Genomic DNA, 12,563 nt, shown 5'->3' with positions numbered 1-12,563 from the left:
GCTAGAAATAAAAAATTTTGCTGAAGCAGTGGCAGTGTTTGGGACTACTGTTCACAGCAGGCTTTGGACTGAGCACGATAAGCACGAATTGTTTAATGATAACTGTTGGGTGCCGGGAACATTACTCACATGGAAAGGTAAGTGCAATGGTGGGTATTTGCTGGTTACATGACAAGTAAAAACCTGTGCAGCTGTGCAGAGTTGTATTAGCATAGGGAGCTTGGTTTATTTTAATAAGAGAAGGCTTCTGGCCAAGAAAAGTTTTTCTCTTGGAGCCCTGGAGGATTTCACACGGGTTGTGCTCCACATCCCCTCGGGTATGCGCAGCTCTGAGCCGCATGGCCCACCTGCGTCAAACCTGGGTCAGGGCTCAGTGCTGCCACGCGTCTGTTTGTGCTAACATCAAAAAACATATTTTCAGTGAAGCGCTGCTCAGGTATAGTTCAATATTGTGAGGTATGTGAGAAAGATTTCACGAGCTCTCTCGCCAAGGTTTCAACCTGGAAGAAATTAGGAGGATCCTCAGCAAGAAGGAAGGGGAAAAAAAAAGATAGGCCCCTTTTTCCTCTTTAGTCCAGACCCAAAAACTACTTAAGAGTCAAGTGTGGGCTCTGGAACCTAAATTCTGTTATATTAAAGACAGCCACAGCAATCGTATCAACAGATAAAGAAATGCAGAAGGTTTTAGACAAGGCACTGCAGTATACAAGTGGCACAAATCTGTTCTTAATTGTAGAACAGCCTGCAGCTCTACACTGGTATTAATACCTAGAACTTAAATAGTGCATTTGATCTTCAAAGCACTTAGTATTAACTAATTAATCTGTCCAAACTACCCTGTAAGGTAAATATTAGCAGAAAAATAATATCTCTAATTTATCCATGGAGAAGCTAAGACCAAGATTAGGTGATACGTATGAAATCGCCAATGGTTTTAGTGTCAAAATTCTGATGGAGACTCGGGTACTCCCAGCTCTCACGTCTTCAGACCGCACCTTTCCAAGACTACAGGAAACTTCATCAAGCCCAGACGCTTCAAGCTTTGATGATACATAGAAGATAGCACCAGTAAACATCTGATTGCTCAACACTGTCGAGAAACCAAAGCGCTGCTCAGCTTCTGTGCATTCAGCTCTGTGGAAACGTACTTGGATGGGCTAATGCTTCCCCCGCACAGATTGATTAGCTGGTACAATTAGCTAACTTGTGACCTAATAGTGACTAAAGCTGCTGCACTTTCTCAGAAGAATCCACCCTTCAGTCTTGATCAATCCCCATAGCGTTGACAGCAAACGCCAGGGGTAAAATACCACACTGCAAGTGCTCTGCTGCATGCCTACAGATAGAACAGGCACGTTATTACCCTGAATAAGAAAATCATGTCACCATTTGATCCTTTTTTCCTACAATTTTCTCAGTAGAAACAGAAAGCGTCCACTATTGCTGCTTCCCTGCTACCCACGACGTGCCACTTGAACCTCGGGGGGAGGTTCCAGAAGCGCTCTTGTGGCCTTTCCCATCTGTTATCTCCAGCCCCCTTCCCCAAAGCGATGCACCTGCCTCAGCAGCAGAGTACGTGCTTACTGCTTTGCTAATAGGGGTCAAGTATGAGTCAAACACAAACCAAATTTTGCCTGTGGGCTGACCTTCAATTTACAGGTTACTGCTCTGTACAGCTTGTTTGATTTGAGAGAGGCGAGGAACCTGTTGGCAACTGTATTGTACTCTAAAGTTTCTTTTTCTTAAGTGAAATCTAGCACTTTAAAAACAAACCTAAGGAAACCAAGGGACCCCAGCAGAAGTTACTCAGGAATGTTGTTGTCTTGGAAAAGCAAAACACTGGAAAGAAATCAGTACTCGGGGAATGCAATTTTTGTGCTTTGCTCCCCAAACGGTAAGGAGTCGAGTCGTACCTGCTGCGGTGTTCGTAGCTGCCTTTGCACCGGAACTTGTGGGCTGGGAAAACGGTGAAAATGCCTTCTTCTGAGCTGAAATACTGCCATTTAATTCCCGGGTTTGACTTCAGATTATCAGCAAGAACTGGAAGTTGGACAGGAAAAATGACAAATGAAGAAGAGTTATGAAGGGAGGTCAAACTTGGAGCCATGTTTAATGAAAGGCCTCTCTCATATGTACTTGGAGAAGAATAACCAGGGTCCCAAGCAGCTCTGTTTGAGGACTGCTAGAGCTTCATGTCTGATTTGCAAACAGCTGAAGTCTTTTAGAAACCTAACATAAGACTTGATAGATTTTATTTAATGGGATGAGTGTTTCTGAACCTCTGAAGCATAACTGCGACGAAAGAAGCCAAGGCAGGAGCAAAGAAGGAAGAGATTAAGGCAACTATATATAACATATATGCAAACATACATTTACACATAAACACAATGTCCATATGGAATTTTCATAAAGAAAAAGAAACGTTTAAAAGTAGTATGTTCTTTACACTGAAATAACTCCAAAATACAAAATAGGTTTGCAGCTTACAGCCCCGTAACCCAAGCTACTAACATCACCTGTTTAAAAACGTCTACATGAACATTTGGAAAAATAGTTTTACAAACAAATGTGGATCAATGAAAACCTCACCAAACAAATAGCTGAAAGGGTTAAAGAACAGGGAGAATCTTTCTTTGTTCATCATGCTCTCATTTGTGAAGGGTAGACAGGTACAACTGCCACTCTCAGGGCTGAAGAATTTCTTCAAGTTTCTCATTATCCCCATGCCATAATTGACAGGGCTGCCGGCTCTCATGTTGCTTGTTAGGAGAAATAACCACTTTTCAGGAAAATCACAGCATCTCCCCTGGGGGTTATGCAGCAGCCATCCTGTCCAAGTGCTGCCTGGCAGCTGGTGGCTCCATGCTGGTTCCACCAAACTCACCACGAGCATCACCACCAGGTTCCCATTTTCAAAATCAAAACAGAGAAAGAATGAAGGTAACATTCATTCTTAGCAGCTACACAGTGACTTTCCTCCAAATCTCTCAAAGTCCTCTGTGCCAGGTGATTATTAATTACTCAGTGTATGGATAAAAGCTATGAATAAAGAAGGTACGTGGCACGTTTCCAGGTGGTGTGGTCAAGCACGAACCGAGTTCAGAACGTAACTGGGGAGCACAGATCTCAAACCCTCTTGTAGTTTATAGACCACATTCATTCTTCTTAAAATGCGCTTACCTTCCCTTTCAAATAATCTTTAAGAAAGCGCTACTTAACACCCACAAAGTCACTCGAAAGCTCTAGCTCAGCAGCATTAACAAAACCGACTGCATCAGTAAAAACACAAAGCACCGCCAAAACCAACGACCAAGTAAAGCAGCTTCCCCGGGGCTGAGACTGTTCACGCTAACAACCTGAAGATATTTAAATCACACTAAACGAACGGCTTGTAAGGATATCGCAGAAATCATGAGCACCGAGAGCCCAGGTCAGGAGAACCAGCTTTGAGTTGCTGGCTGCAGAGGTGGCACTGGGCTCTGCCCTGCGGTGACACGGGGACGTCCCCGCTGCCACCTCCGCTGCTCCCCGCAGGCCTGGCCGCAGGACAGGGACAGCGCTCACCAAAGCCATCGCCAGCTTTGCCACACGGGTGACATTAGGCAGCCGTGGGCTTGCTGAGTCCCTTAGAGTGAGAGCAAAAATGTTCCCAGGAGAGAGGGAAGGGAAAGTCACTAGCACGGGAGGCCCACACCGCTCACCGACACAGCGCAAGCAGGACTGTATTCTACCTAGGGGAAGTCATCTCTGCTGCTGCAAGCTGAAAACAAAACTCAAAGGTTTGAATTCTGTAATTTTCATCTAACAATTAAATGCACCTTATAGCTCTAAATGTGCTAAAAAGAAAAAAACAAAACACGTTTCTTGTCATTGCTCCCGTCATGTTTTTTGATTGAGGAACTTGGCAGGACTGGCGGAGGGAGCCCTGCTGTGCCGCTCTTCACCTTTCCTTGAGCAGTTCACTTCTGGCACTCCCCTTTGGGCTGCCACTGAAAATAGGCCAGACAGCTTCATTCTCCTGGATCTCATTCATTATCAAATACCCCAATATTTGGGTTGGAAACCACCGCAGGGCACATTTCAAACCCTAACCAGATGTTCTACAACAAACTACGCAGGCAGCCCCAGTGTAAGTTCCCATCCTCAGCAGTTTAGCACCTTCTCGAGTTTCCCAGGCTGGCTGTGGCCCCGACGTTCTCCCAGCATTCAGCTCAGTGCAATTACCCCATAAAAACCACTATCTCTCCACCCCCCATCACCCTGTGCTGCAGTTGTTTGCATTTCCACTGTGCCTGCGAGCCCGTGGCTGCATCACGCTGGCCTCTGCCCAAAGCGGCAGCTTTGCACAATCTTCACTCCGAAGAAGCTGCTGCCTTATGAGATGACGAAGAGGATCCAGGAAGAAACAGAAGAACAAGGCTCCAAATCCCCACCAGGATGTCAAAAGCTCATTTCTCTGCCCCTGCGCACAGGTAACATCAACCTGGTGATGCTCTTGGGAGCACGAATCATTTTTCCACTTCATTTTCACACTTTCAAAGAAAGCATCTGTGATCTTGCAACCAAAAGTCAAACGCATTTGCAAATGTTTTTTGTTTCACTCCAGCTCTCTACAAATTTCTCTCAAGTCCTTGTGCTGGTGTCACACTTGAGACGATGCCAGTTTATCGGTGCCCTTTCTGTTTTGTAAAAAAGCAGGTTTTTGTCACGGACAAGTAGTTTCTGTGTGGCAGGGACACAAAGCTGAGTGAAATGTTAATACTGCCAAATCGGAAATTTTAAGAAAAAAATCACTTTCCATTACAAATGAAATAAACCTAAAACCACACCGAATTTCTAGCTTTTATAGCTAGGCCTACCAACAATTCCTCTCCCCAGTCCCCTCCTGCATGCACCCATCCTCTTTTCCTTTCCAAAGTCCTGTCTGGAAAGCCGGGATGTGTTTCAAGCTCATCTAGGGTGTTTCAGCCTTGTCCTCCACGCATGGGAGCATGATGCCTGGCCACAGCCGTGGGGATCCAGGGAAGCATCTGGTAGCCTTTTATTAAGCTGCAAAGAAACACTTAAGGGGGAAAAACCAACAACACAGCACCACCTCCCCAAAAGCACCAAAACCTTGGAAATATATAGACGCAGTTCTTAAATACATCAAAATGTAATCGATTTTAAACAACACTGCCTCTCAGCATCACCTGACAATGTTTTATTTTCTGAAAGACTTTGACCCAGACTTCCTTCGCCCTCCTGTAACCGCTGGGAGATCTAGGTGTCTCATTAAGCTAATTGCTCAGACTGCTTTTACTAACTGAGACCGAGGTGGCACCTTCCGAGGGCTCTTCACTGGGTCATCTTTGCCGGCTGCACGCTGAGCTGCCAAAACCCCAGGCTTAGGGGAGCTGAACCTGCCCTCAGAAGTCAGCAGTGCTGAACTTAGCTCATTAGCAGCATTATATATTTATAATATAATTGCCATCATAAAGAGGCTGAATTTCTGGCATTTAAATTCTTCTCATGTCTTACAGAGTATGAAGACTGTATTTTCAAATCAGGTACCTGAGCACTCAAAGCCTGGCTAAAACAACGTGCCCATTTTAATTTCACCAAGAGCATTAAAATAAAGGAGTTTATAATTACAAGGATTTTTTTTAATCATTACTATATTGAAGGTAAACTCCTCATTCCCACAAGGCCATGCTTTGTATTTACTTTCCCATGACAGCACGTGGGCTTAGATGCTCATTTTCCCAATAAAACAATTGGTTTTGAACCCCTAACAAATTCCTCGCAGCCTCAGTGCTCTCCGTCTGCTTTTCCTCCTCTGCTCATGCTTCCTTTGACAAGTACATCAGGTCAATATTGCCTTCCCTAGACACTACCAATTTTATCGTGACTCGTTGCTTATTTCTTTTTCCCATGACCACAGGAGACAAACTCCCATCAGATAAGCAAAAGCTGAAAAATACTCTTTTTTTTTTTTTCCTCTGTAGGTGCACTCTTATTTTCCATCTACTGAAGTCACAACAATGCCCTGCAGATACTTCATCATTTCTTGGTCTCTGCCAGGACACACAGCAAATGTTCTGCCTCTCTTTTTTTTTTGTTTTGTTTTTGACAAACCTCCCCTCCCCTAAACTTTTCACTCCCTCAGCTGCTTGCCTGTACTTAATTATCGCCTCATCCCTGCAGCAAAGCCAGGCTTTGGACAGGTTATACAATCAAAAGACCCCCAAAAAACACCTCGTGAGCTGCCTGCCCAGCCTAGGGCTAACATCGACGTTTGTCCGAGCAGGCAGCAGCAGCAGAAACGTGCGCAGGGCATTTCACCGCTACTCATTTTCTAGGCTTCTGTAGGCTTGCTAAGACCTGTGGTTACCATTTTAACTCAAACACCAATATAATTTTTCATTTTCTGGTCAGGTTCAAGTTATTTTTGCACGTACAGCAAGCCACTTATCTCCCTACTGTAACAAAAAAACTACTTTGCTTTACATCCAATGATTTTGCAGTTCTAAAATGAACTTCCCCGCTCCACAAAGACCCAGCCTTGATATCCCACTTACTGGGAGGAACCCGGAGGTCTAAGCTTAACCCAGAAATCCCAGAGGTGTCCCTCACGTGGAGGCACGGACGGGGACACAAATGTCCAGCTGGGACCTGCCCACGGGCTGCCACCAGCAGGCAGCCCCGGAGCCTCCGTCCCCGTCCTCACCACGCACAATGCGGCACCACCTGACCCCAAACGCTGCCGCAGACAGAAGTTGGGAAGAATTAGCATGAGAGCATTTGAAATGATCATTCTCTCTAATTATAAATATCTAACAAAGCAAAAAGGACTTTTAGAGAGAAAGCCCTGTGTGATAGAGTTTATAAAACTTCAAAGGGAATGCGATATGATAACACTTAGCACTTCTAGATACCACTTTACATCTTCAAAGCGTAGTCAAATCATTAACTAATTAATCTTCAAAGAAAAGCACAGTCAGTAAAAAAGAAAAAAAAAGGAACTGCTGAACATAATTGCTCATTATAAGAGTTTCTTACAGTCCTCTTCTTCAGCATTACATTTACTGAGCTGCAGACCTCACAGTGCTCACCAGGCACAAAAAAGAAGTTGAGTTTTCAGTGAAACACACACACGCTGCAGCTCTTCTCCAAGAGGAACCTCTGTTAAAAGTCATCGTTACGGAGATACTTCAGTGACGCTGTGGAACAGCAGCAGACAGTGAACGTGTTTAGTTTACAAGTAAAGCCATCCTCTGACTCCCCAGACCCACAAGACTTAGCCGGGACTTTCTGAGCCAAGCTGCATTCTGCCTCATGCATTTTCTCCAGAAATAAAAGCCTGCAGCTTGAACCCAATTAAAATTCTGCTGATGGCACGAGCCAGGACTGAGCCCAGCTCGCTCCTTGGGAGCTGTTTGGACTCTGAAGGGCAAAGAAGTAACAAACATCACGTGAAGGAGCGATCCCAGCTTCCGAGCTTTAAAAGGATTTGAGCCGTGAGCTACCACCCCCTCCAAACGGCTCCCAACTCCTTTACCTCACCCGAGCTACCAGCTCAAAGTACAGCAACGTACGGAGCATGACCAAGGCACTCCACGTCTTACATGATCAGGACCTTGAATAAGGCACAGACAAAATCTGTTGGGAAACGTGGTCCCATCCCTGCATGTTCCTGGGGAAAAGCACTCTGCTAAAGCTGCCTGATTTGAAACAGACATTTGGACGTTTTGGAGGCTGAGAAAAAGAAAGATTTACTGGTTCCTTGTTTATTCAAGAAGATAAAGAGCAAGCAATCTGATAACATAACGCACAGGCTCTGGGCAGAGTTTTGTCATCTAATAAATAAAGGGCTACTCACAGAGTGAGGGCAGATCTCTTAATCTGACTGACTGAAGCCTGTGGTTCCCCGTGAAGAATAAAGACTCTCTCCTCATCTATTTTGTAGTCATGGCTAAAGGTAATCCAAATGGAAAACTCAAGCCAAGATAAAACAAAAACTTTTCAAGGAGAAAAAAAATAAATGACGACCATCACCACCAAATCATCTTATCTCACAAAAAATTAGCAGAAGTGGAATTTAAGGGCTGGGAGATTTTTTTCTATTTTTTTCTTCTTCCTCCCTTCTCCAAGATCATGTTTATTTTCTACGTTATAAAAGCCCAATCGAAAATTACAAAAAGTGTTTATTTTTGCAAATTTCACGAGCTACACTTCCCCCGTTTAACAAACTGCTCTGACTACAAACCGGGCTGGCTGGCCGCACCACGGGCTCTCCGAGGCTCGGGTCCTGCGGCTCGCCCGGAGCCTGCGGTGCAGATTCCATCCCGTCCCGTCCCGACACCTCCAGCTCCGCCACGCCAGCCCCGCGCTCCGACGCTCTGCCTGGAGCCAGCCAAGAGTAACATTTAAAGAACTGACATCGAGGCCCAGCGCGGCAGAGCTGAATTTACATTTTGCTGAGAGCTTTTTATAGGCCGGATCATTTCAACTGCAAAATTCACGCAGGCAAAGAGGGACACCCACGGGGATTTTTTTTACATGAAGAATGAACTGACCGACCCGGTCAGGAGGACAACCTGGCTGCCGGACCTGCCAGCCTCGTTTGGGAAACCCTGAGCAAACCAGAGCAGGGTACAGGAGCTCCTGCTCTGGGAGCTGGGGCAGCAGAAGGCTTGCAAAGCTTTTCTCTGGAAGGCTGACAAGCTCGGGGTCCATCCCCAGCATGCCGTATCCAGGGGAAAAGGCAGGATGGCAGGATTTTGGGGAAGCCCGTGGGCTGCCCATCCTGCCTGGAAAAACATGATCAAAACAGCTTTTTAGAGCAGGAAAATAATTCAGACTGAGGAGGAGTCTGGATTCGAAGTGCAACAGATAGCCCGCACTAGCTCTGTGTGGGGACCCCTACGAAAGGAGTAAGGAAAATAAGAGATTAGGGAAACCTTCTCTTGTTTGACCTTTATCCTCTTTCGAAGAGATCGTTAGTTTAGAACAACAACTTTGCATGCACTGATTCATCCAGAAACAGCTCCTGCGCAGACCAAGTGCTCTGTCTTAGGTGCACCTTCTAAGGCAAGTGGCCTACAGAGCCGGGTCACTAGCCAGGATGGAAAATCGAGTTTCAAGAGAGAGATGACACAAAGGAAGTACTTTTAAAATACATTTCTAACCCTGCAGTAATCTGCACAGCTGTCTCTCCAACCAGAACCCTGGTCTGTTTACATCCCCAGCCTGTCTAAGGGCATCTGTTGTTACAAGACAGTAAATTTTGGGGGCAGGACTGCTTTTTTGGCACAGTAGGTTGTGGCCTGTGACTACACAAGCAAGAGCTCCCTCCACCCGCTCAACAGACACCACCACCCTGCCCCTGGGCCTCCCCACACCCCGTTTATTCCCAAACCCAAACAGTTTGGCAGGGACAGGCGACGTGCTGCTTGGGCAGCAGGCGATGGCAGCCCCACGCCGGCCCAGAGCCAGGCCAGCCCCGTGTTTCCCAGCCGGGGCAGCAGAGCTGAGGCACGTTAGGTGTTCCCGCCTGAGGAACGGGGAAGGAAGGTGGGAAACCTCCCCTACCGGACCTCCAAACACCTCCGGAAAAGGAGGCGAGGGACTAGGGGTGCTTACTGCTTGCAGCTCTCCTACAGAGAACTTAACTCGGTGTTCACTCAGCATCAGCTGGTGGTTCTCAAAGAAACCTGTTTCTGCCCCATTTTCAGCACCAGCCCCGTCTTCCCGTTCCATTCCTCTCCCAGGGGCATCTCCTCACTAGTAGAAAAGATCCCACCAAAGGCCGTGCTTGAGAGCTGCTAAGAGGAAAGCCAGAGGAGAGTTGTTCACTGTCACCAAGTCCTGCAGCATTTCCCTGCTCTCACCATCGCTCCAATGCCCTTGTTGTGTGCTGCCCCGTGCTGCCAAGGCCATTTCGGGAAGCTTTCGAGACAGAGGCAAGGGCAGAGGAGGCACTCGAGTCTCAGCAGCGAGTCAGGACAGCGAGAACTTGCGCTCACTTTGTTTTTGTAAAAATTCAAAACAAACGTGAATGCTCAAGGGAAACTCCGACTTAGGTTGTTTTCCACCACTCCAGGAGAAGGGATATTTTTTAATGCATTCTTTTACATGGATGTTCTGCACTATAAAAGAATGGCTTTTCTGTTTCAAAGGAGCAGTAAGTGATTGATTCAGTAGTTTGCCTTTACTGCATTGCCTGAAAATCTGCTTTCAAAAATTATTCTGCTTAATGAACAATTGAATGTGATTCTAAACATTACTATACTAATAATTACTATTTTTTATTATTTTTTAATTTATTTTTTTTTTATAAAGAGAGCCTGCAAGTAAAACGAAGTCCAGTAGAACACAGTAAGTGAACAAAGACTGCATATCTTCAGGACGGGAAACACCGCACAAATTACAGTGATGAGACATATCAGGAAATTAGCTTGTCTGGCCAGCACCTGTGTTCAAGCATACAGTGGATGGGATGAAAAGGAACCTATGGGGGCTTCTGGGGGCTTTTTTTTTTTGTTAAGACAGTAATTTTGTTAACAATTTTGTTAAGACAGTAACTAAGCAGAAACAATGCAAAGCTACAAGAAGAGATACGGTAAGAGAGGCTACGCATATATATCTACATATTTTTTTTTAATCCAATTCTATCCTTTTTTTTGCAAATGTTCTGTGTGTGGTAAGGATAGAATTCTGGGTCTGGTACAAAAGATGCATGAGAATTAAAATAAAAAACATTCTCTCTGGAATCTGCATCATTTGTTAAAAAAAAAAAAGAAATTTATGCTAAGTGAAATCCTCAAGCAAAATCTATAGTGCTCTCTAATTTGCAGCACTAAGCATAAAAAGCTGAAAAGCAAGATAAAACAGCTGGGCAAAACCTGAGCCATGAAAGAAGAACCTGAAAACCACGTATTAATTTCAGTTGACCGTGTAAAAAAATGAAAATCGAAAGAAAAAAGCAAACTGTGCCACACTGCAGAACCAAAAGCTTGATTGCTCAGGGAAAAGTCACATGCATTTAATGGTTTGAAGCATATTTCCAGCTCCTCAAGTGTGTTAACACAACAGGTTGACAGTCAAGATAGAAATGCCCTGAGAAGACAAAGAAAGGAAATATTTTAGAATGTCCTTCTATTTTGTAGTTTTTGCACGTCACTGCAAACACAGCCTCACATTAGCTGAACTCAGCTAAGAAGATCAGAGAAACTTCTCTGCTTGGCCCCATCAAGAGCCGGCACTACTGATGCCAAAGCAGACAGGCTTAGGAAGGAAAATGCCTTGGAAGAAAAAAGAAAGAAGTGCATAAACCACAACAAAATTATCCACGGTAGGCTGGAATAAAATCTTCATGACATTTTTATAAAGTCCTTAAGACTAAGGGCATACTTTAGGTATCATCTTTCCATCATGAAATCTCAAATTAAGAGCATTGTGACAGTTTCAAGGAGAAATAGCTTGTTGCTATGGCAATCCGTGCTAATTCTCCATGCCAAGGAAATGTTACAGTCTAGTGGAAAAAACCTACAAGAGAAGGAAAATACCCAAGCTATACTACTTACCAGAATTTAAATCACGCCCGGGATTGAAGGCTCTGCTGTTGACAGTGGTGGACAGTCTGTCGCAGCTAATCGTTCTAGACACGTTGGTGTTAAAATTGCCATCAAATCTGGAACGACAACAGCAGGATTAGCAGAGCAGACATTACCTATTAAACACACACAGCATTTACAGTGGAAATAAATCTTTCTGAAGGTTCAATGAAAAAGAATTATTTGTTTGGAAACTCCAACATTACACATGTTTCTAGGGTCCATGACAAATTGTGAAACCCAAGAGCAGGGGGGATAAACTCATCGCAGCTGGATTGCATCTGCTCCCTAATATGATACGTTGCATTCTTCCTCTCAGTACTCCCTGAAAGATAGGATCAGGGGAGACTGAGCCCTTTCATCTAGATTTGTAGAGGCTCCAGGTTGGGAACAGGCAGAGCACCCAGGCCCTCGGCAGGTGTCTTCTCCTGACGTCGCACCAGATTTTTTCTTGCTACTAAGATCCTTTCATCAGCACTGATATTTCCTCTGTTGCTTTTAAAAAAAACACATAAACCAAATACCTCCTATGAAGAGGATTTCCTCTTTACGTCCTTAGGAAAAAAATCTAGAAGCAGATCAACACAAACCCATTTTCTGTAGCAATATTTGAGGATTTACATTCTGAGGAGCACAAGGAATTTGAGTCTGAAGCTTTGTTACATTTCATTAGGCAAAATAATTCCAATACATCCCTAATTCTAGTCCCAGAAACATCTATGTTGGAAAAGACCATCAAGATCATCGAGTCAATGCAAAAAGTAGTTCAGTGCGTAATTTGAATGACAACAAAACCTAATTAAACCAAGGCCTTAATAAAATTAAAATAAAAAGGGTTTAAAAGGTTTTTAAGTAACTATAAACATTTCTGAAGCTTTCAAGGACTTAAAGGCAGTTTTGTATCATTTATATAAGGCCAGTTTTGCTCATTAATATCCCTGTGACCTTGAACTCTTGACGGCATTT

General features: G+C 44.5%; 1 protein-coding gene across 2 annotated transcripts in view; it reads right to left on the bottom strand.

Moving 5' to 3' along the window:
• Window positions 1–12,563, bottom strand: part of CACHD1 (cache domain containing 1) — a 111,464-nt gene that overhangs the window by 33,396 nt on the left and 65,505 nt on the right. For both annotated transcript variants that reach the window (XM_083845687.1, XM_083845688.1), the window contains exons 4-5: window positions 11,568–11,674; window positions 1,914–2,040 (exon numbers count right to left, since the gene is read on the bottom strand). In XM_083845687.1, the coding sequence (XP_083701813.1) occupies window positions 1,914–2,040; window positions 11,568–11,674 (234 nt within the window). The remainder of the gene's footprint in view (window positions 1–1,913; window positions 2,041–11,567; window positions 11,675–12,563) is intronic.

The sequence above is a fragment of the Anser anser genome, assembly GCF_964211835.1.
Source record: "Anser anser genome assembly, chromosome: 8".
NCBI classification, from domain to species: domain Eukaryota; kingdom Metazoa; phylum Chordata; class Aves; order Anseriformes; family Anatidae; genus Anser; species Anser anser.
This window is presented reverse-complemented; position numbering and strand designations above follow the sequence as displayed.